General features: G+C 44.5%; 1 protein-coding gene across 4 annotated transcripts in view; it reads left to right on the plus strand.

Annotated features, from left to right (window-relative positions):
• kiaa0586 (KIAA0586 ortholog) overlaps positions 1-23,735 on the plus strand; it is a 654,782-nt gene that overhangs the window by 46,496 nt on the left and 584,551 nt on the right. For all 4 annotated transcript variants that reach the window (XM_068039229.1, XM_068039231.1, XM_068039232.1 and 1 more), the window contains exons 5-6: positions 1,415-1,595; positions 16,181-16,417. In XM_068039229.1, coding sequence (XP_067895330.1) covers positions 1,415-1,595; positions 16,181-16,417 — 418 coding nt within the window. The remainder of the gene's footprint in view (positions 1-1,414; positions 1,596-16,180; positions 16,418-23,735) is intronic.

Below are 23,735 nucleotides of genomic sequence, written 5' to 3' on the forward strand. Positions count from 1 at the left end.
TAGATGGAGGAGAGAGGGGGAGATGGAGGAGAGAGGGGGAGATGGAGGAGAGAGGGGGAGATGGAGGAGAGAGGGGGAGATGGAGGAGGGAGGGGGAGATGGAGGAGGGAGGGGGAGATGGAGGGGGGAGAGAGAGGGAGATGGAGGGGAGAGAGAGAGGGAGAGAGAGAGGGAGAGGGAGAGAGAGGGAGAGAGAGAGAGATGGAGGGGAGAGAGATGGAGAGAGAGAGAGAGAGAGAGAGAGAGTGATGGAGGGGAGATGGAGGGGGAGAGAGAGAGAGATGGGGGGGAGAGAGAGAGATGGGGGGGAGAGAGAGAGATGGGGGGGTGAGAGAGAGATGGGGGGGAGAGAGAGAGATGGAAGGGGCAGAGAGAGAGATGGAGGGTAGGGGAGAGAGAGAGAGAGAGAGATATGGAGGGGGCAGAGAGAGAGAGAGATGGAGGGGAGGAGAGAGTGCGAGAGAGAGAGAGATGGAGGGGAGAGAGAGCGAGAGAGATTTTGCACGTTCTGCTAAACTAATAGCCTAATTGATTATAATCAATTAATCATAATCCTGGGAGAAAGGAGTTTTTCTATCAGTCTGCCATTGAAATCTGAGACTTTGCTGAATCCTGGAGGTTTACACATTTTTTGACTTTTAAATGCTGTAAATACCCTCTTATTTTGAAATGTCAGGTTGACACTTAGAATAAATGCAAGTTGTTGACTGAACTATTTTAAACAGCCTTTGGCCATGTGCTTTTGTGGTAGAACTGTCAAATTTGTGTTCTTTTCAGATAGCCTTGTAGAAGTAAATCTTGAAGCATATTCACATTGGGGTACAAAGGGCTACAGGTTTAAAATATCCATCAAATAGACCTACTATATTAGATATTCCTGTCTTTAACAAGTCTTTCAACTGAACATAAATTGTGTGCTTCTGTTGTGCAAATACTGGTAATAGAATTTGCGGCTAATTAATCTTAGACTATTTCTCAACTAAATCTTCACTACAGCCAATCATTCATTCTCTTGGTTGACAACTATTAGTCATAATGGTGTAGAGACCACAACAAAAAACTACCAAGTGGTACTGATTGCAAAACTTGTGTATTTCTGTGTTATAAAAACCACTGGTCACACTTCTTGTCATAGATGCAAGTTGTTGTTGACTGACTTATTTTAAATAGGCTCTGCCAATTTATGGTTTTGATGTGGAACTACTTTTTTTAAATATGTGAATATTTGCATGTGTGGAAATATAAATATATTACAGAAATATTTCCATTACATGAGTTTGTATCTCTAATTTTACATGCAATGGAATTATTTATGCAATAGGAAAAATAGTAGACTAACAGTAAATTCATTAAAACGATTGGATACATTTCTAGGTTCTGTAACACCAGGTCTATTTTTCCTTCCCTAAAACAGAAAGGTTCAAAGTGGCCCTATAGGAAAAAAGGTGAAAGTACAACTTCTGCGCAAATCTTCTGTTGAAGACAAGGAGTCTTTTACACAGGATGCAGGAGAGACCCAGTATGACCTAAATTCTGTCACGACTACAGCAGCTGCCACTGCAGCAGCCATTGCTGCGACTGCACCTCTTCTCAAGGTTGGTGAAATCTGTATATGGCATGTTCAGTACATACTGCATGGTCTGGGACAACATGCGGCTTATCATTTTACCAGTGATCAGCTGCATGTTGGAATGTGATCCTTATCAATAATTTCAAATATACTGAGTTCTTGTGCTTTTGATAGCCCAAGCTGCTGTTTATCATCTACTGGCTGGGTTTATAAAAGCCTTGGCAGCTATAGTTGCAGGTTACTTACTTAAACCTTCAGCCAGTCTATGGTGCAATACGATTAAATGACCGTAAGAGGAAAAAATTTTTGTTTTGGGCAGTTTGAGCACAGCAGATTGTTGGAAAATTATAAATGGTCTGAAGAGTTGTTTTATTGGTACTTTTCTTATTTTTGGCAGTGGACTACCAGGAAATGCAGTGTTATCTAATATACTATTTAGATACGTAATTTCAGAAATAGTAATTGGAGGGAGAGTTTTATTCCAATTTTCTCCTCGTAGGCCCTCTCACTTCTTCTGAAGGCAGCAACTCATCTGTGAATAGTGGATTTCTTCTGGTCCACGACTGATTACTGCTCTTTGTGTACTAGTATAGAAAGTGAGCTATGGCATGCTGTTTAACTTTGGAGATCATTGCTGCACTGTCTGGCCCTATCTTCTCTTGTCATTCATACACGCACACTTTCAAGAGCTGTTGGTGGATGGTGACTTGGAATGGGAACCTTTATAATAGATAAAAATACATGATCAGAAACTCAGTTCAGGGTCTAAAATGCTAAAGTTGCGAATAGTCTGGTTCAGCTTGAGACAATGGCCAAGGTGAAGGTGGCTGCGGAACTGAGTTTGTGGTGGGTGCCGAAGTCAAATCTTTGGTCTTCCCAATATTTAATTGGTAGAAATTTCAGCTCTTCAAGGAATTAATGTCAAGACAAGCAGCCTAACACAGTAGCTAGACATAAAAACAAGAAATGCTGGAACCACTCAGCAGGTCTGGCAGCATCTGTGAAAAGAGAAGCAGAGTGAACTGAAGAAGGGTCACTGACCCGAAACGTTAACTCTGCTTCTCTTTTCACAGATGCTGCCAGATCTGCTGAGTGGTTCCAGCATTTCTTGTTTTTATTTCAGATTTCCAGCATCCGCAGTATTTTGCTTTTATTACAGTAGCTGGACAGTTCAGTGGTGAGGTAGAGTTCGGTGTTGTCAGTGTACATGCAAAACGAAAGACAGTCTTGCATTTATATAGCACCTTTCATGACCACTGGACATCCCAAAGCGCTTTATGCCAATTAAGTACTTTTTGAAGCACTGTTGTAGAAACGTGACAGCCAATTTGTGCACACCAAGCTCCCACAAACAGCAGTGTTGGGATCAAATACTCTGTTTTTGTGATGTTGCTTGAGGGATAGATATTGGTTCGGACACCAGGATTAATTCCCCAGCTCTACTTTGAAATTGTGCCAAGGGAACTTTTACATCCACCTGATATGGCAGACAGGGTCTTAATAATTATCATCTCATCCGAAAGACGGCACCTCCTATATTGCAGCACTACCTCAGTGCTGCACTGGAGTGTTAACATAGATTTTTTTTTCCCCCAAGTCCTGGAGTGGAACTTGAACCCACAAGCTTCTGACACGGAGGCGAGAATGCTACCAACTGAGCCACAGCTGCCAATTAGAGAAATACCTCCTCATCTTTTGCTTCTTTTGTTAACTAACTTTCTCTCCATGCTACTACATTTCCTGTCATAACCATATGTTTTGAATAGTTTCATAAGTCTATTGTGAGGCATTTTGTCAAACACCATCTGAAAACGTAGACACAAGCACATTCTTTTTATCTATTCAATAATTTACTTTAGGAAATTGTAACATATGTCAAACATAGCTTGTCTTCAGAGTTGGTAACGGTTATAATTTTTACTTAAGCTTAAGTAAGACTAAACACATGCAGTGTTTGTGCAGAAGTTTACAAGGAACAGTTGAGAGTTATATTACCCCGTTGTCCCTCAGATCGGGCTGGGACTTCCTTCTGCACTCTGTTTGAATCTTTATGCTGAGAGTCTCAAGTCCCCTAGGGTATACCCCAAAAAACATAACTGTGACAAAATTCATCCAATCATGTTTTTCCCAATACTTCTCCAGTTTGGCCCATCATGGATTTGGCACTACATGTCCAGGCACAGACAATGCCTCACAACCTCTTAAGGTTTATAGTCTCCCTTCAAGCTTCTCTTGTTTCTGCAGTTAATGGAGACCTTGAAACTAGCAACCATTTTAGCTGTTGTCATGGCCAGGTGGGTACCTCAGAACGCTGTGGAGGCTTAGTCGTTAACTATATTCAAGACTGAGATCGATGGATTTCTACATATTAAAAACATCAAGGGATACAGGGATAGTGCAGGAAAATGGTGTTGAAGTAGAATATCAGCCATGATCTCATTAAATGGCAGACCGGGCTCGAAGTACTGAATGGCCTACTGCTGCTCCTATTTCTTATGTTCTTATGATGGCATGGCTGGTTTCCACTATTCACCTCCCAACTGACTACAGCGTGTTTTTGTTACGAGTGTTTTAACCCCTGTATTTCACTTGCTAAATGGACAGTGACAGGGTTTCTTGTAGGTTTAAAACAGCATATTACATATTTATTAAACAATACTCATTCCCCGAAAATGTTTGCAACATTACTCAAGCTCGCATTCACTCTCATGCACTCACTCTCAAGAGAAGATGGATAGAAAAGTACAGGATACGAGGTGTTCAGAGTTCAGGTTGTTTCAGGAATAACCTGTGGGATTCCCTCTGAAGGTGAATTTTTAAAGTTGCAGGCCTGTTTGCTGGTTGTCTGGTAATCATTAGGCTGTTGCAGTCTCCCAGCAGTTCACTTTGGGATGAAGATGGTGCTGATGTCTTAGGTCAGTTCTTACCAGTGGAAGAGTCATTTTTACAAAGGCACTCTGTTGTCTCTGCTGTAACTAGTGCCCAACTTGTCTCGGCAGGGTTCAACTGTAATGGTGGGAATCGATTTTTTTCTCTCTCTCTCTCGATCTCACTCACTCACTTTCTCACTCTCTGGGCTGAATTTTATAGTGGCCTTGACATAGGGATCCATGGCGGTTGTGGGGGAGGGGTGCATGCGGGGGGGTCATGAAGATTGCCCTGGATGAGGCCCGCCACCGACCTCGGCGCCGATAGGGCCCGTCCCAATTATGGCAGCGGCGAGACTTCGTGGCGGCCCCCCTGCCGCTTGGTGACGGGCCCGTCATTTAAATATTCAAAATAATTTACATACCTTAGTTAATGAAGTTCCCGTCGCCTCCTGAAGTGCCGCCACAATCTTCATCCGGATGGCCGGCACTGCTGCACCTTCAAATCCCATCCGGGAAAACAAAGCGTGACACCTGTGGGGAGGGGGGAGGAGATAAGTTTATCTGTGCGGGTGGAGGGAGCGGGGTCAAACTTACTTGATTGGTCTAGGGGGTGATGGGAAGGGGTACAGGTAAAAGGTTCTGAACTTTGTTGGGGGGTGGGGAAGGTCATATATTCAAGGTAAATATTTTGGGGGGAAGGGCAGGAATGACAAGTAATGCGAAATGCAAAATACTGCAGATGCTGGAAATCTGAAATAAAAACAAGAAATGCTGGAAATACTCAGCAGGTCTGGCAGCATCTGTGGAGAGAGAAACAGAGTTAATGTTTCAAGTCAGTGACCCTTCTTCACAACTGACAAATATTAGAAATGTAAAAGATTTTAAGCAAGTAAAGCGGGGGGTGGGGCAAGAGATAACAAAAGAGGTGTTGCTAGGACAAGGTCACTGAGAATAACTGACCAGAAGGTCACAGAACAAAGGCAACCAGTATGTTAATGGTGTGCTGAAAGACAAAACGTTAGTACAGAGAGGGTGTGAATAGACTATAAAGCACAAAGCACTGCAAGCACAAATACTTAAAACATTTTTAAAAACAGAAACAGGAGGTAGGCACAGTAGAAACAAACTAAACACACTAAAAAACCTCAAATAAAAAAAACAAATAAAGAAAAAATAACTAAACGTAAAAAGTGGGGACCCGTCATGCTCTGAAATTATTGAATTCAATATTCAGTCCGGCAGGCTGTAGCGTGCCTAATCGGTAAATGAGATGTTGTTCCTTGAACTTGCGTTGATGTTCGCTGGAACACTGCAGCAATACCAGGACAGTGATGTGAGCATGAGAGCAGGGTGGGGAGTGTTGAAATGGCCAGCAACCAGAAGCTCGGGGTCATGCTTACGGACTGAGCAGAGGTGTTCCGCAAAGCAGTCACCCAATCTGCGTTTGGTCTCCCCACTGTAGAGGAGACCACATTGTGAGCAGCGAATACAGTATACGAAATTGAAAGAAGTACAAGTACCTGAAAGGAGTGTTTGGGGCCTCGGATAGTGAGGAGAGAGGAGGTAAATGGGCAGGTATTACACCTCCTGCGATTGCAGGGGAAGGTGCCGTGGGAAGGGGATGAGGTGGTGGGGGTAATGGAGGAGTGGACAAGGGCATCGGGGAGGAATGATCCCTTCTGAATGCTGACAGGGGAAGGGAGGGGAAGATGCGTTTGATAGTGGCATCACGTTGGAGGTGGCGGAGGATGATCCTTTGGATCTGGAGGCTGGTGGGGTGGAAAGTGAGGACAAGGGGAACACAGTCGAGGTTCTGAGTGGGAGGGGAAGGGGTGAGGGTAGAGATGCGGGAAATGGGTTGGACACGGTTGAGGGCCCTGTCATCCACAGTGGGGGGGAATCCTTGATTGAGGAAAAGGAAGACACATCAGAAGCACTGTCGTGGAAGCTAGCATCATCAGAGCAGATGCGTCGGAGACGGAGAAACTGGGAGAATGGAATGGAGTCCTTACAGGAGGCAGGGTGTGAAGAAGTATAGTTGAGGTAGCTGTGGGAGTTGGTAGGCTTATAATGAATATTAGTAGACAGCCTATTCTCGGAGATGGAGACAGAGAAGTCGAGGAAGGGAAGTGTCGGAGATGGATTTTGTGAAGCTGAGACAAGGGTATAATATAAATATAAATAAAATCCATCTATCTCTCTCTCTCAGCCTTGCTGGAATTCAAAATGGCTTTTTTGTTGTACTGTGTGGCTGAGGACAGACCAGACTGATGATGATGTCTCTCGTCCTGTCCTGAAAAGACTCTCAATTTGTTCCTCAAAATGATTACAAGGGGTGGTTTTGCCCATGTGACTTCAGGTTTCAGTCAAAGAACAGTACAGCACAGGAACAGGCCATTCGGCCCTCCAAGCCTGGGCCGATCTTGATGCCTGCCTAAACTAACACCTTCTGCACTTCCGGGGCCCATATCCCTCTATTCCCTTCCTATTCATATATTTGTCAAGATGTCTCTTAAACGTCGCTATCGCATCTGCTTCCACCACCTCCCCGGCAGCAAGTTCCAGGCACTCACCACCCTCTGTGTAAAAACACTTGCCTCGCACATCCACTCTAAACTTTGCCCCTCGCACCTTAAACCTATGTCCCCTAGTAACTGACTCTTCCACCCTGAGAAAAAGCTTCTGACTATCCACTCTGTCCATGCCGTTCATAACTTTGTAAACCTCTATCATGTCGCCCCTCCACCTCCGTCGTTCCAGTGAAAACAATCCGAGTTTTTCCAACCTCTCCTCAAAGCTAATGTCTTCCAGAACAGGCAACATCCTGGTAAACCTCTTCCGTACCCTCTCCAAAGCCTCCACGTCCTTCTGGTAGTGTGGCGACCAGAATTGCACGCAATATTCTAAGTGTGGCCGAACTAAGGTTCTGTACAGCTGCAAGATGACTTGCCAATTTTTATACTCTATGCCCCGACCGATGAAGGCAAGCATGCCAAATGCCTTCTTGACTACCTTATCCACCTGCGTTGCCACTTTCAGTGACCTGTGGACCTGTACGCCCAGATCTCTCTGTCTGTCAATGCTCCTAAGGGTTCTGCCATTTACTGTAAACCTCCCACCTGCATTAGACCTTCCAAAATGCATTACCTCACATTTGTCCGGATTAAACTCCATCTACCATTTCTCCGCCCAAGTCTCCAACCGATCTATATCCTGCTGCATCCTCTGACAATCCTCATCATTATCCGCAACTCCACCAACCTTTGTGTCGTCCGCAAACTTACTAATCAGACCAGCTACATTTTCCTCCAAATCATTTATATATACTACAAACAGCAAAGGACCCAGCACTGATCCCTGCGGAACACCACTAGTCACATCCCTCCATTCAGAAAAACACCCATCCACTGTTACCCTCTGTCTTCTGTGACCGAGCCAGTTCTGTATCCATCTTGCCAGCTCACCTCTGATCCCGTGTGACTTCACCTTTTGCACCAGTCTGCCATGCGGGACCTTGTCAAAGGCTTTACTAAAGTCCATATAGACAACATCCACCGCCCTTCCCTCATCAATCATCTTCGTCACTTAGATTTAGAGATACAGCACTGAAACAGGCCCTTCGGCCCACCGAGTCTGTGCTGACCATTAACCACCCATTTATACTAATCCTACACTAATCCCATATTCCTACCACATCCTCACCTGTCCCTATATTCCCCTACCACCTACCTATACTTGGGGCAATTTATAATGGCCAATTTACCTATCAACCTGCAAGTCTTTTGGCTGTGGGAGGAAACCGGAGCACCTGGAGGAAACCCACACAGACACAGGGAGAACTTGCAAACTCCACACAGGCCGTACCCAGAATTGAACCCGGGTCACTGGAGCTGTGAGGCTGCGTTGCGAACCACTGCGCCACTGTGCCGCCCAAAAAACTCAATCAAATTAGTAAAACACGACCTCCCCTTCACAAAACCATGCTGTCTCTCGCTAATAAGTTTGTTTGTTTCCAAATGGGAGTAAATCCTGTCCTGAATAATCCTCTCTAATAGTTTCCCTACCACTGACGTAAGGCTCACCGGCCTATAATTTCCTGGATTATCCTTACCACCCTTCTTAAACAAAGGAACAACATTGGCTATTCTCCAGTCCTCTGGGATCTCACCTGACGCCAATGAGGATGCAAAGATTTCTGTCAAGGCCCCAGCAATTTCTTCCCTTGCCTCCCTCAGTATTCTAGGGTAGATCCCATCAGGCCCTGGGGACTTATCTACCTTAATGCTTTGCAAGACACCCAACACCCCCTTCTTTTTGATAATGAGATGACTGAGACTATCTGCACTCCCTTCCCTAGGCTCATCATCCACCAAGTCCTTCTCCTTGGTGAATACTGATGCAAAGTACTCATTTAACACCTCACCCATTTCCTCTGGCTCCGCGCATAGATTCCCATCTCTGTCCTTGAGCGGGCCAACCCTTTCCCTGGTTACCCTCTTGCTCTTTATATATGTATAAAAAGCCTTGGGATTTTCCTTAATCCTGTTTGCCAATGACTTTTCATGACCCCTTTTAGCCCTCCTAACTTCTTGCTTAAGTTCCTTCCTACTGTCTTTATATTCCTCAAGTGCTGCATCTGTTCCTAGCCTACCAGCCCTTACAAATGCGTCCTTTTTCTTTTTGACTAGGCTCACAATATCCCGTGTTATCCAAGCTTCCGGAAACTTGCCAAACTTGTCTTTCTTCCTCACAGGAACATGCTGGTCCTGGATTCTGATCAGCTGACGTTTGAAAGACTCCCACATGTCAGATGTTGATTTACCCTCAAACAGCCGCCCCCAATCTAAATTCTTCAGTTCCTGCCTAATATTGTTATAATTAGCCTTCCCCCAATTTAGCACCTTCACCCGAGGACTACTCTTATCCTTATCCACAAGTACCTTAAAACTTATGGAATTATGGTCACTGTTCCCGAAATGCTCCCCCACAGAAACTTCGACCACCTGGCCGGGCTCATTCCCCAATACCAGGTCCAGAATGGCCCCATTCCTAGTTGGACTATCTACATACTGTTTCAAGAAGCCGTCCTGGATGCTCCTCTCAAATTCTGCCCCATCCAAGCCCTTAGCACTAAGTGAGTCCCAGTCAATATTGGGGAAGTTAAAATCACCCACCACTACAACCCTGTTACCTTTACATCTTTCCAAAATCTGTCTACATATCTGCTCCTCTACCTCCCGCTGGCTGTTGGGAGACCTGTAGTAAACCCCCAACATCGTGACTGCACCCTTCCTATTCCTGAGCTCCACCCATATTGCCTCGCTGCATGACCTCTCTGAGGTGTCCTCCCACAGTACAGCTGTGATATTCTCCTTAACCAGTAATGCAACTCCCCCATCCCTTTTACATCCCCCTCTATCCCGCCTGAAGCTTCTAAAGCCTGGAACATTTAGCTGCCAATCCTGCCTTCCCTCAACCAAGTCTCTGTAATAGCAACAACATCATATTTTCAAGTACTAATCCAAGCTCTAAGTTCATCTGCCTTACCTGTTCTTCTCGCATTGAAACAAATGCACTTCAGACCACCAGTCCCGCTGTGCTCCGCAACATCTCCCTGCCTGCTCTTCCTCTTAGTCCTACTGGCCTTATTTACTATGTCCTCCTCATTTACTTCACTGGCTGTCCTACTGCTCTGGTTCCCACCCCCCTGCCACACTAGTTTAAACCCTCCCGAGTGACGCTAGCAAACCTTGCAGCCAGGATATTAGTGCCCTTCCAGTTTAGATGCAACCCGTCCTTCTTGTACAGGCCCCATCTGTCCCTGAAGAGAGCCCAATGGTCCAGATATCTGAAACCCTCCCTTCTACACCAGCTGCTCAGCCATGTGTTTCGCTGCACTATCTTCCTATTTCTAGCCTCACTGGCACGTGGCACAGGGAGTAATCCAGAGATTACAACCCTCGAGGTCCTGTTTTTTAACTTTCTACCTAACTCCTTAAACTCCCCCTGCAGGACCTCATCACTCTTCCTGCCTATGTCATTGGTACCGATGTGTACCACAACCTCTGGCTGTTCACCCTCCCCCTTCAGAATGCCCTCTGTCCGTTCAGAGACATCCTTGACCCTGGCACCAGGGAGGCAACATACCTTCCTGGAGTCTCTCTCATGTCCACAGAAGCGCCTATCTGTGCCCCTGACTATGGAGTCCCCTACAACTAGTGCTGTTCTGCGCTTTGTCCCTCCCTGCTGAACAACAGTGCCAACCGTGGTACCACGGCTCTGGCTGCTGCTGTTTTCCCCTGATAGACCATCCCCCCCAACAGTATCCAAAGCGGTATACTTGTTAGAAAGGGGGATAGACACAGGGGATTCCTGCACTGACTGCCTTCCCCTGCTAGCGGTCACCCATCTATCTGCCTGCACTTTGGGTGTAACCACTTCTCTAAAACTCCTGTCTATGACGCTTTCCGCCACCTGCATGCTCCTAAGTGCATCCAGTTGCCGCTCCAACCGATCCATGCGGTCTGTGAGGAGCTGCAACTGGGTACACTTCCTGCAGATGTAGTCGCCCGGAACGCTGGAAGCGTCACGGACTTCCCACATCTCACAGGTGAAGCACTTCACCCCTCTAACTGACATTTCTATCACTAATTAGTTAATTGATATAAAAGAAATAAATACTTATTAAATCCTTACTAAATTATGATGCACTTCACTATGTGGTCCCTAGTGCTAGATTTCTACAATAAATATTAAATGCTGTCTAAATACAGTAATCTCCTCCCTCTGGTTTAGTTACTCTCCTTATTAATTAGTTAATAAGTGTTTTAATCAATTTTTATCAGTTTTATTTTCAAATTCGGTACAGAATCCCTACCAGCCAATCAGGTCACAGCTTTCCTGTGACGTCACTTTTTCAGTTTTTTTTTGTACCCGAGGTAAGTTTTTTGTATACTCACCGCTCCGGAACTCCGCCCTCCGAGTCTGTCCGAGAATCCCCGAGGTAAGTTTTTTTTTATATCCTCACTGCTTTGGAAATCCTCCCTCCGAGTCTGTCCGAGAATCCCCGAGGTAAGTTTTTTTTAATATACTCACCACTCCGCCCTCCGAGTCTGCTCCGAGAATCCCCGAGGTTAACTCCGCCCTCCGAGTCTGTCCTGGCTGGACTGTGATGATGATGGCCTCATTCTGTGGAGATGAAGCTGGTTCACACTCCATTGTAATGGAGGTTATCCGGAGACGAAAAGTCCGAGAAAGGTCTTGTCTCATTGTTTTTGAGTATAGCTCACATCCAGGTGTGATTATCTGTCGCATTTCCGTCCAGCCTCCACTGCTCTCTGGGGAAGAGAATTCCAAAGATTAACAACCCTCTAAGAGGAGAAATTTCTCCTCATCTCCATCTTTAAATGGGAGGCCCCTTATTGTGAAACTGTGCCCCCTAGTTCTAGATTCCCCCAGAAGGGGAAACATCCTATCAGCATCTACCCTGTCAAGTCCTCTCAAAATCCTATATGTTTCAATAAGGTCACCTATCATTCTTCTGAACTCCGAGTATAGGCCCACCCTGCTCAATGTTTCCTTATAAGACATTTTGTCAGCAACCTCTTCCTTAGTAAACACCAATACAAAATACTCATTAAGTATTCAAGCCTTGCCCTGCACATCTAAGCATAAATCACTCTTTGTCCCAAATAGGCCCTATCCCACCTCTTGCTACTTACTTACTTACTGTTAGCATGTCGTTAGAAGATTTTTGGGTTCCCTTTTATGTTAACGACCTTTCTATTCTCATCTTGTCTTTGCCAGTTGTATTTTCCTCTTCTCTTCCCCTCTCGACATTGTGTATTTAGCCTGCTAGTCACTTGAAGAATTCACTTGACATGCATCATACACCATCTTTTTTTATTTCATCATATTCTCTGTCTCCCTCATCATCCTAGGAGCCCTGACTTTGGTTCCCTTAAATTTTGCCTTTGTTGGATTGTACCTAGCCTGTACCTGAAACATCTCCTCCTTGAAGATTGCTTCAAGACAGTTTTTCCTGTCAGTCATTGGTTCCATTTTACCCTGGCTTCTTTCTGTCCCACTCACCCCTCCCACTGCTGATCATATGGACTCTGCCAGTGGATCAGCTCTCTCCATCCTTCCTCACATCTCCGTCCAGAATGTCTGTTTACTTGTGCACAAGATCCTTGCCATCCGTGAACTTATTGCGGATGATTGCATCGATATCATGGCCTTAACAGAAACCTGGCTGAGGGGTGATGACACCTTGTCACTTAATGAAGCCTCCGTGCCTGGCTACATCTTCCACCACTTGCCCTGCCATGACCGTCGTAGTGGCGCTTATCACCAGATCGCACCTTAGCCTGACCCCCTACTCCTCTGGCACTTTCTCCTCCTTCGAGCATCTCACCTTGTTCCTCTCCTCTCACCTCTTTTTCAAAATGATCGTTCTCTACCGCCGTCCCAAGTATAATGAAAGTGTTATCACAGAGATATCGTCACTGCTTTCCTGCTTCAGCCTCTGCACTAAGGGACTTTTCATCCTCGTTGATTTCAATATCAACTCATCGAGTTGAATTTTCCAGACCCCCTGATTTCGGGGGTCATGGTTGGGGGTGGAAAATGCCTCCAGTAGAGGCCCGTCACAGGCCTTGACACCGGGAAAGCCCAGCCCGATATTGCCGGCGGCGATAGCGAGGCCTTGTGGTGGCCCCCCACCGCTCAGTGACGGGACACCCATTAACATATTTAAATCCATTAAAATTAATGAATTAATCAGATCTGCCCCTCCGCCGTCTGTCCCACTGCAATATTGATGCCGGTGGCTGGCACTTCTACGCCTTTGGATCCCCCGGCGGGGATCCAAGGCAGAATACTGGTGGGGAGGGGGGAGCAGGTACGTTTTTCAGTGCGGGCGATGGGGGAGTGGCGGCAAAGTAATTTCATTGGTGTAGGGGATGGTGGGAAGGGGTAAAGTGTAAAGTTTATGAACTTTGTGGGGGGGGGGCAAGGTTAAGTGCACAAGGTAAGTGTTTTGGGGGGTGGGGGAGAGGGCAGGTAATTAATTCTATGGTTATGAGGGGGTGGTGGGAGAGGGGCAGAAAATTTAATTTTTTAAAATCAATTTGACATTAATATATCTTTAAGTATTTAAATTGGAATATAGGGCTTGAAGCCCTTTAGAAATGGTGTCAGTGCCTGTGCAAAGGCTGTTGACGCCATTGCCGGGGACGGACAGCCCGCCCCCTCCCCGTCATCGGGGTGGGCGGTCTGCCCCAGCTATTCAAATGAGCCGCCGCACTTAATATCGCGGTGGCTGTGCAATGTTGTTTTCGCTCGCCACCCATTACGGCAGCAAGACTATAAATTTCGGCCCATTGTGTCCTCTCTCCTCAGAGTGCACTACCCTGTTATCCTCCTTAAATCTCTCCCTGTATGTAAACCCTCAACCCATATTCACAGACACCCCCTCGACTTTGCCATCTAACATGGTCTTGCTAATCCAATTGTACCAATTACAGATAAGGCCATCTCTGATCACTTCCTTGTATCACTCTCCACCCCATCCCCCTTCCACACCCCAACCCTACCTCATTCTGTATCTGTTCCTGGAGAAAAAACTATCCCCCTATCCGCTTCCAACTGCATTTTCAAAATCTCAACTGTCTATCCTTTGGCCCTCCATTCACCACAACATTTCTACAGCTGCTGATTTGCTCAACTGTCACCTCCACCTCCATCTTTGATACCCTAGTCCCCAATAAAAAGATCAGTCTCTCTTGCCCCGGCCGTTCCTTCTGGTATGGCCCTCATCTCCTCTCCCTTGAGTCCAAGGGACGCAGACTTGAAAGGATATGGTGGACAACTGGTTTAATCATCGACCGCCAGATCTGGTTGGACCACTTAAAACACTGTCGGGCCCTGCTGTCATCTGCTAAAACTGCTCATTATTCTAGGATCATCTTGGAATGCAAAGATAACCCCCAGCATCTTTTCTCTACTGCAAACTGTCTTCTTAATTCCCTGTCCCTGCCATCCTCACCTCCAACAATAAATGGGAGGCGCTCATGGACTTCTTTGTCACTAAGATTGAGGCCATCCGATCAGCTGCCTCTGCTGCGTCCCTCCCTTCCACTAGACCACCTGGCCAAACTTCCTATCATGCTCTCCTCTGCCCTAGCCCTGAACTTGCCTCTTTCTGTAGTTTCACTCCTTTCCTGGAGGAGAGGCAAACAGTTTACAACATTAGCAAACATGGGGGCTGGGAAAGGGAAGTTGGGTAGTCAGCAGTTTTTTGGAAATAGGAGTGCAGGAGGTCCATCTCTTGAACAAGATATAGTTGGAATCGGTATGAGGGGAGGCTGCAGAGAAATTTAACAACTAGGTTTGGGGGGGAAACTTGGCTTGGTGTGCAAGGTGAAGGATGGGATGTGGAAAAGGAATCTCAATGGCATAGAAGTCCATGAGTTGCTTGCATTTGTTGGTGGAGGGGTCAGGGGAGATGCAGTTTAAGAAGGCAATTGGTAGTTGTTTTGTACAACCATTTATCAGTGAGTTATATGTTTAACCTGCAAATATTTATGAACATTTTAAACTGATAATTAAGATGATGGTGATGCCTGATGTTATGTGAACATGTTATGCCCTGGAATGGTAGAGTCTGAGTTCACAATTATGATTTCCATATGCAGAAAATTCCAAATATTGGCTGGACTTGCCAGAGTGAGTGCACTGAGAAGTCAGGGTGAATTGTGTAGTCCACTCTTGTGCACCTTTAAGTGGACAAGTCAGAGTATCATGGAAGAGACACAAGAGTTTGTTGCACAGAATAGAATCATAGAATGGTTACAGCTCAGAAGAAGGCCATTCAGCCCATCGTGTCCATGCCGGCTCTGGCTCCCAGAGTTACCTGTCTGCTCACTTAGTTGGAACATGATATGGGTGGAGAGGGAATGAAGGATTTCAAGGGGAGGAAATATTATTTCTTTTAGAAAGGGCTGTAAATTATTAAATACCATTTGATCTTCCATGGCATTGCACACAGAGAATCTACCAACTGTAGCCTCGAGGTGAAGCAGGGTGAGAGCATGGGGGAAATAATTGTACCTGGGCATGCAGAAGTAATTCAGTCCTCTTTTGAAAAGTTACACTGAAAAGTTAGATGTCCATTATAAATTCCTATGTCCACAATAATGGAAACTGCTATGTAAACATGTTTGTTTGTATTTCAAACCCCCTGCTGCAGCACCTCCATTGAAGAGAGAGTGTAATTACAATATGACAAATGAACATAGCAATAAATGTTGATACAGAACTGTAAAATGGAAAAAGTTGACTGGATGCATATGGAAATCGAAGATTTTAAATATATTATGGGTGCATGGAATATATTAACTATAACGCATCGAGCTCACTTGGTAGAGCATGGAACTTTTAATCCCAGGGATGTAGGTTCAAGTTGGGTGATTATTTTCCACACTGACTGCAGCAGTTTAGGAAGAGTGCCCACCAGCAACTTCTCAGTGTAGCTAGGGCTGGACAGTAAATGGGGACCATGACAATGATGCGCATATCCCAATAATTTTTTTTAATTACACAAATAAAATACAAATAGCAATCAAATACCTTGCACATTATTTGATGGGTGTGCTGAGACCACAATTTGAGAAATGGATGTAATTGTGTTGAAATAACTGTTGTAACTGTCAAGTTATTTGTAATTTGTTAAATATAGGCCCAGAGTGACCTCGAAGCTAAGCTTGCTACTGTGGCTGAGTTGGGAACTAAACTCCAGGAAATGGATCAACAGATGAAGCAGGTTGTAGAACAGCAAGCAAAGGTTCTGGCTCAGGATCCAAGGCCCAAAGAACATCAAGAAAGAATCAGAGAGCTGGAGACACAATTGAGCACGCTCTTGAATCAACGACTGTGCCATTTGGAGAAACTTCAAGAACAGCAACTAAAGCTTCAGGTATATCTGCAGTATAAGTTAATAGCTTATCCAAAAATATTTTCTTAATTCAGCCTCCTCCGCACATGGTAGACATAAAGCCTAAATTGATTTTTGACGAACCACATGCTTAACACTCTGCAACAAGCAGGAGGTTATCTGGTTTACATTGCACTGCAAGACTTCAATACATAATGCAGACTGACACACCACTGGAGTTTTGAAGGAATGCTGCATTATCAAAGATCCTGTATTTTGGGCGAGACATTAAACTGGGGCCCTGTCCGGTTGTTTAGGTGCACGCAAAAAATTTCATGGTGACTTTTCAAAGAGTTTTGAGTATGCTGGCCAATAGTCATCCTTCAATGAACACTGCCAGTTGTGGGACCTTGCTGTATGTGAATTTGCTGCCACAGAACCTGCTTTGGCATCTCCTAAGGGCATGTAAGATGTTATAAATGCAAATTCTTTCTTTGATATGGGTAGATGGTGTTGTACATGGTCTATTGCCTGGTTGTATAAGGACCTGAGCCGTTGTATCTATTTTTGAACATAAGAAAAAGGAGCAGGAGTAAGACCATACAGCCCCTCGAGCCTGTCCATTCAACATGATCATGGCTGATCATCTGCCCCCACTCCACTTTCCTGCCCGCTCCCCGTATCCCTTGATTCTCTGAGAGATCAAAAACCTATCTATCTCTACCTTAAATATATGCAATCATGAAGCACCCACTGGTAGGGTAAAGGATCCAGAGATTCACAACCCTTTGACTGAAGGAATTTCTCCTCATCTCGGTCCTAAATGATCAACCCATTATCCTGTGATTGTTCCCAAGTGTTCTAGATTCCTCAGCCAGGGAAACAGCCTCTCCGTGTCGACTCTGAACAGCCCCTTCAGAATCTTGTATGTTTCAATGAGATCACCTCTCGTTATAAACTCCAGAGAGTATAGGGCCAATTTACTCAGCCTCTCACCATTGGAAAACCCTCTCATCCCAGGGACCAATCGACTGAACCTTTGCTGTACATTCTCCAAGGCAAATATATCCTTCTTTAGATCTGGAAACCAAAACTGTGCATAGTACTCCAAGTATGGTCTCACCAAAACCCTGTAGAATTGTAGCAAGGCTTCCTTATTCTTGTGTGTATGTTCCAATCCCCTTGCAATCAAAGCCAACATGCCATTTACCTTCCTAATTGCTTGCTGTACCTGCATGCTAACTTTCTATAAAATAAAAACAAAATACTGCGATACTGGAAATCTGAAATAAAAACAAAGTGCTGGAAATACTCAGCAGATCTGGCAGCATTTGTGGAGAGAAGCAGAGCTAATGTTTCAGGTCTGTGACCTTTTATCAGAACTGGCAGAAATGTAATAGATTTTAAGCAAGTAAAGCAGGGGTGGGGGGGTTGGTGGAAGGGAACAAAAGGGAAGGTGTGTGATAGGACAGAGTGCCAGAGAGATTATCTGACAAGGAGGTCATGGGGCAAGGCCAAAGAGCACGTGCACTAATGGTGTGGTGAAAGACATAGAATTAGTGCAGAGAGTGTTAATGAAAAAATAATGAACAGGTCTTGCCAAACGCTTCCTCCCCTCCCCTCCCCTGTCAGCATTTCAAAGGGATTGTTCCCTCTGCGACACCCTGGTCCACTCTTCCATTACCCCTGACACCTCATCCGCTTCCCACGCAATTGCAGGAGGTGTAATACCTGCCCTTTTACCTCAGCATCCAAGGACCCAAACACTCCTTCAGGTGAAGCAGCGATTTACTTGCACTTCTTTCAATTTAGTACACTGTGTTCGCTGCTCACAATACGATCTCCTCTACACTGGGGAGACCAAACACAGATTGGGTGACCGCTTTGCGGAACACCTCCCCTCAGTCCACAAGCATGACCCTGAGCTTCCGATTGCTTGCCATTTCAACACACACTCCTGCTCTCATGCCCACATGTCTGTCCTTGGCCTGCTGCAGTGTTCCAGTGAACATCAACGCAAGCTCGAGGAACAGCACCTCATTTTCCGATTAGGCACTCCACAGCCTACCAGACTGAACATTGAGTTCAATAATTTCAGAGCATGGCTGGCCCCTATTTTATTTTACTTTGTTTTATCATTTTTTTTGCCATGTGCCTGCCTTAAACTAGGTTTTTCATGTTTGTGCTTTTGGCTAGGTTTCCCTGTATTTCTGGTATATAATTTGTGTTGTCTTCTATGAAGACAGACACCAAGTATTTGTTCAATGTCTCTGCCATTTCCTCATTCCCCACGATAATTTCTCCTGTCTCATGGCAAAGGGACCAATATTTACTTTAGCTATTCTTCTCCTTTTTATATACTTGTAGAAGCTCTTACAATTTTTATATTCCCGGCTAGTTTCCTCTCATTCAATTTTTCCCCCTTTTTATCAACTTTTTGATTGTCATTTGTGGGTTTCTAAAACATTCCCAATCCTTAACCTTATAACTATTCTTTACAACGTGATAATTCTCTTCTTTTAATCTAATAGTATCTTCAACTTCTTTAGTGAGCCACAGATGGATCTTTCTTGCTGAGATTTTGTTTTTTAATGGAATGTACTGTTGCTGAACCTTTTGAATTGTTCCTTTAAATGTTTCCCGCTGTTCATTTACCGCTATACCTTTTAGTCTATTTACCCAATCAACCTCAGCCAGTTCTCCCCTCATATCTATGTATTTGGCTTTGTTTAAGATTCTTGTTCTGGGACTCGAGGATGTCACTTTCAAACTGAGTATGGAATTCAGTTGTATTATGATCACCTTTTCCCAGAGATTCTTTTATTATGAGATTACTAATTAACCATGTCTCATTGCGCAATACTAGTTCTAAAATAGCTTTATCTCTAGTTGGTTACACAACGTATTGTTCCAGAAAATTGTCACCAAAGCATTCTACACACTCATCTTCAGACTACCTTTGCCAATTTGATTTGCCCAGTCTATAAAAAGGTTAGTCCCCCATAATTCTTACATTACCTCTGTTACAAGCTCCAATTATTTCTTGCTTAATGCTGTGTCCAACAGTATAATTACTGTTAGAAGGCCTATAAACTACTCCCATCAGCTTTTTCAGACCTTTATTATTCCTAATCCCATCTATACTGATACTACTTCCTGATTTTCTGCGCAAGATCCTTTCTCACCACTGTCCTTATGTCATCCTTTATTATCAGGGCTATTCCTCCTTTTCGAAATGTACTGGAATGTTTACTTCTCAACCTTGTTCACCTTGTAATCATGATAATACAGTGGAAAACCAGGCTGAATATAGAAGGTTCAGCAGGCAAGTGAAATATCAAATAAGAGAAGCAAAGAGAGAGTATGAAAAGAAACTGGCAGCTAACATAAAAGGGAATCCCAAAGTCTTCTATAGGCATATAAATAGTAAAATGATGGAGTAGAGCCGATTAGGGACCAAAAGGGGGATATATGCATGGAGGCAGGGGGACTAGCTGGGGTACTAAATGACTACTTTGCATCTGTCTTTGCCAAGGAAGAAGATGCTACCCAGGCCACAGTGAAAGAGGAGGTAATTAATACACTGGAAGCATTTAAAATTGATAAGGAGGACATATTACATAAGCAGTCTATACTTAAAGTTGATAAGGCACCAGAACCAGATGAGATGCATCCAAGGATACTGAGGGAAGTGAGAGTGGAAATTGCGGAGGCCCCGGCCATAATTTTCCAGTCTTCCTTAGACTCGGATGGTGCCAGAGGACTGAAGAATTGCAGATGATCAAAAACGTATGTAAAGATAGGCCCAGCAACTACAGGCCAGTCAGTTTCACTTCGGTGGTGGGGAAACCGAGGAATAATAATTTGGGACAAAATTAATAGTCATATGGACAAATGCGGGTTAATTAAGGAAAGGCACCGTGGATTTGTTAAGGGAAAATCTTGTTTAATTAACTTGCTGGAGTTTTTTGAAGGGGTAACTGAGAGGGTTGATGAGGGCAATGCTGTTAATGTGATGACAATGGACTTCCAAAAGGCATTTGATCCAATGCCACACAACAGACTGTGAGCAAAGTTATAGCTCATGAAATAAAAGGGACAATAGCAACATGGATATGAAATTGGCTGAGTGAAAGGAAACAGAGAGTAGTGGTTAATGGATGTTTTTCATGCTGGAGGAAGGTATGTAGTGGAAATCCCCAGGGGTCAGTGTTGTAAACCTTGCTCTTCCTGATATATATTAGTGACTTAGACCTTGGTGTACAGGACACAATTTCAAAATTTGCAGATGATCTGAAATTTGGAAGCATTGTGAACTGTGAGGATAGTATAGAACTTCAAAAAGGCACAGACAAGCTGGTGGAATGGGTGAACGAATGACAGATGAAGTTCAATGCGGAGAAATGTGAAGTGATTAATTTTGGTAGGAAGAACATGGAGAGGCAACATAAAATAAAGGGTACAATTCTAAAGTGGGTGCAGGAGTAGAGCAACCTGGGTGTATATCTACATAGGTTTGGAGTTTGCAAGTTCTCCCTGTGACCGCGTGGATTTTCGCCGGGTGCTCCGGTTTCCTCCCACAGCCAAAGACTTGCAGGTTGATAGGTAAATTGGCCACTGTAAATTGCCCCTAGTGTAGGTAGGTGATAGGGAATATGGGATTACTGCAGGGTTAGTATAAATGGGTGGTTGTTGGTCGGCACAGACTCGGTGGGCCGAAGGGCCTGTTTCAGTGCTGTATCTCTAAATAATAATAAAATAAAAATAAAAGTCATTGAAGGTGGCAGGACAGGTTGAGAGAGCGGCCAATAAAGCATACAGTATCCTGGACTTTATTAATAAGGGCAGAGTACAAGAGCAAGGGGGTTATGTTGAACTTGTTTAAGACACTAGTTTGGCCTCAGCTGGAGTATTGCGCCCGGTTCTGGGTGCCACATTTAAGGAAAGATATGAAAGCATTTGAAAGAGTGCAGAAAAGATTAACGAGAATGGTTCTAGGCATGAGGAATTTCAGTTATGAAGATAGATTGGAGAACCAGGTAATTATAGGCCTGTGAGTCTAACGTCAGTGGTAGGGAAATTATTGGAAAAAATTCTGAGGGACAGGATTAATCTCCACTTGGAGAGGCAGGGATTAATCAGCATGGCTTTGTCAGGGGGAGATCATGTCTAACAAATTTGACTGAATTTTTCAAGGAGGATGCCAGATGTGTAGATGAGGGTAAAGCAGTTGATGTAGTCTATATGGACTTCAGTAAAACTTTTGATAAGATCACGCATGGGAGATTGGTTAAGAAGGTAAGAGCCCATCGGATCCAGGGTAATTTGACAAATTGGATCCAAAATTGGCTTAGTGGAAGGAGGCAGAGGGTGATGGTCGAGGGTTGTTGTTGCGAATGGAAGCCTGTGACCGGTGGTGTACCGCAGGGATGGGTGCTGGGACTCTTACTGTTTGTAGTGTATATTAATGATTTAGACGTGAACATAGGAGGTATGATCAGTAAGTTAGCAGATGACACTAAAATTGGTGGTTTTGTAACTAGTGAGGAGGAAAGCTTTCGATTACAGGACGATATTGTTGGGCTGGTAAGATGGGCAGAGCAGTGGCAAATGGAATTTAATCCTGAGAAGTGTGAGGTGATGCACTTTGGGAGGACTAACAAGACAAGGGAATATACAATGGATGGTAGGTCCCTAGGGAGTACAGAGGCACAGAGGGACCTTGGGGTGCTTGTCCATAGATCACTGAAGGCAGCAGCACAGGTAGATAAGGTGGTTAGGAAGGCATACGGGATACTTGCCTTTATTAGCCAAGGCATAGCATATAAGAGCAGAGAGGTTATGTTAGAGCTGTATAAAATGCTGGTTAGGCCACAGCTGAAGTACTGTGTACAGTTCTGGTCACCACTCTATACGAAGGAAGTGATTGCATGAGAGAGGGTGCAGAGGAGATTCACCAGGATGTTGCCTGGGCTGGAGCCTTTCAGCTATGAAGAGAGACTGGATAGGCTGGGGTTGTTTTCCTGAGAGCAGAGAAGGCTGAGAGGGGACCTGATTGAGGTATACAAAATTATGAGGGGGATAGATAGGAAGAAACTCTTTCTCTTCGCAGAGGTGTCAATAACCAGGGGGCATGGATTCAAGGTAAGGGGTAGGAGGTTTAGAGGGGAGTTGAGGAAAAAAGTTTTCACCCTGTGGGTGGTTGGAATCTGGAACACACTGCCTGAAGGGGTGGTAGAGACAGGAACCCTCATGACATTTAATAAGTATTTAGATGAGCACTTGAAACGCCATAGCATACAAGGCTACGGGCCATGTGCGGGAAAATGGGATTAGATTGGATGGGTGCCTGACGGTCAGCGCAGACGCGTTGGGCCGAAGGGCCTGTTTCTTTGCTGTATAACTCTATGACTCTAAGTTAGGACTGTTTTCCTTGGAGAAGAAAAGGCTGAGGATATTTGATAGAGGTATTCAAAATCATGAGGGGCCTAGACAGAGTAGTTGGGGAGAAATTGTTCCCACTCGTGTAAGGATCAAGAACAAGAGGGCACAGATTTAAGGTAATTGGCAAAAGAAGCAAAAATGACATGAGGAAAAGCTTTTCCATGCAGCGAGTGGTTAGGATCCGGAATGCACTGCCAGAGAGTGTGGTGGAGGCAGGTTCACTTGAGGCATTCAAAAGGGTATTAAATAATAACCTGAAAAAGAAGAATGTGCTGCCTTCTGAGGAGAAGGCCGGGGGATTGACACTAAGTGAATTGCTTGCTTGGAGAGCTGTTGCAGACACGATGGGCATAATGGCCTGCTGTGTTGCAACAATTCTGTGATTTTGTCTCTATATTGACAATTACATTTAAACCATTTTTCTCTTTTTGTGACATTAGTTCATCTCTCATCCTACGTATGCTTCGACCATTCAGATAAAGAGCCTTTAATTTTTTTTCAACCATTATTCTTTGCATAGATCTTATTCACTGATTCACTGTTTCTTCCCCCTCCCCCCCCACCCCCGCCAACTCAGTTGAGTACAACAGAAAGGTCTTTGCTATACTGAGCTTTGTTCAGCTGCCTCCCAAGATTTTTCCCATTTAGATTGTGCCCCAATTTGCTATTCCTGCTTCTAGAGTGTGTTCGTACATACTTTGTAACATTAAAACAGCATCTGCAGTCGCTTCTCCCTTTCTCTACATAATATATCCATAACCTTTAGCAATTTTCTGTCATTCTTCACTATTCACTTAAATGTTCTAACTTGGTATTATCTGCAAACTTTTGTATTAATAGTGAAAAGCTGTGGCCTCCATATTGATCTCTGGTGGATGCCACTTATCATTGTTTGCCAATTAGAGACAATGGGCTG

The sequence above is a fragment of the Heterodontus francisci genome, chromosome 9, assembly GCF_036365525.1.
Source record: "Heterodontus francisci isolate sHetFra1 chromosome 9, sHetFra1.hap1, whole genome shotgun sequence".
NCBI classification, from domain to species: domain Eukaryota; kingdom Metazoa; phylum Chordata; class Chondrichthyes; order Heterodontiformes; family Heterodontidae; genus Heterodontus; species Heterodontus francisci.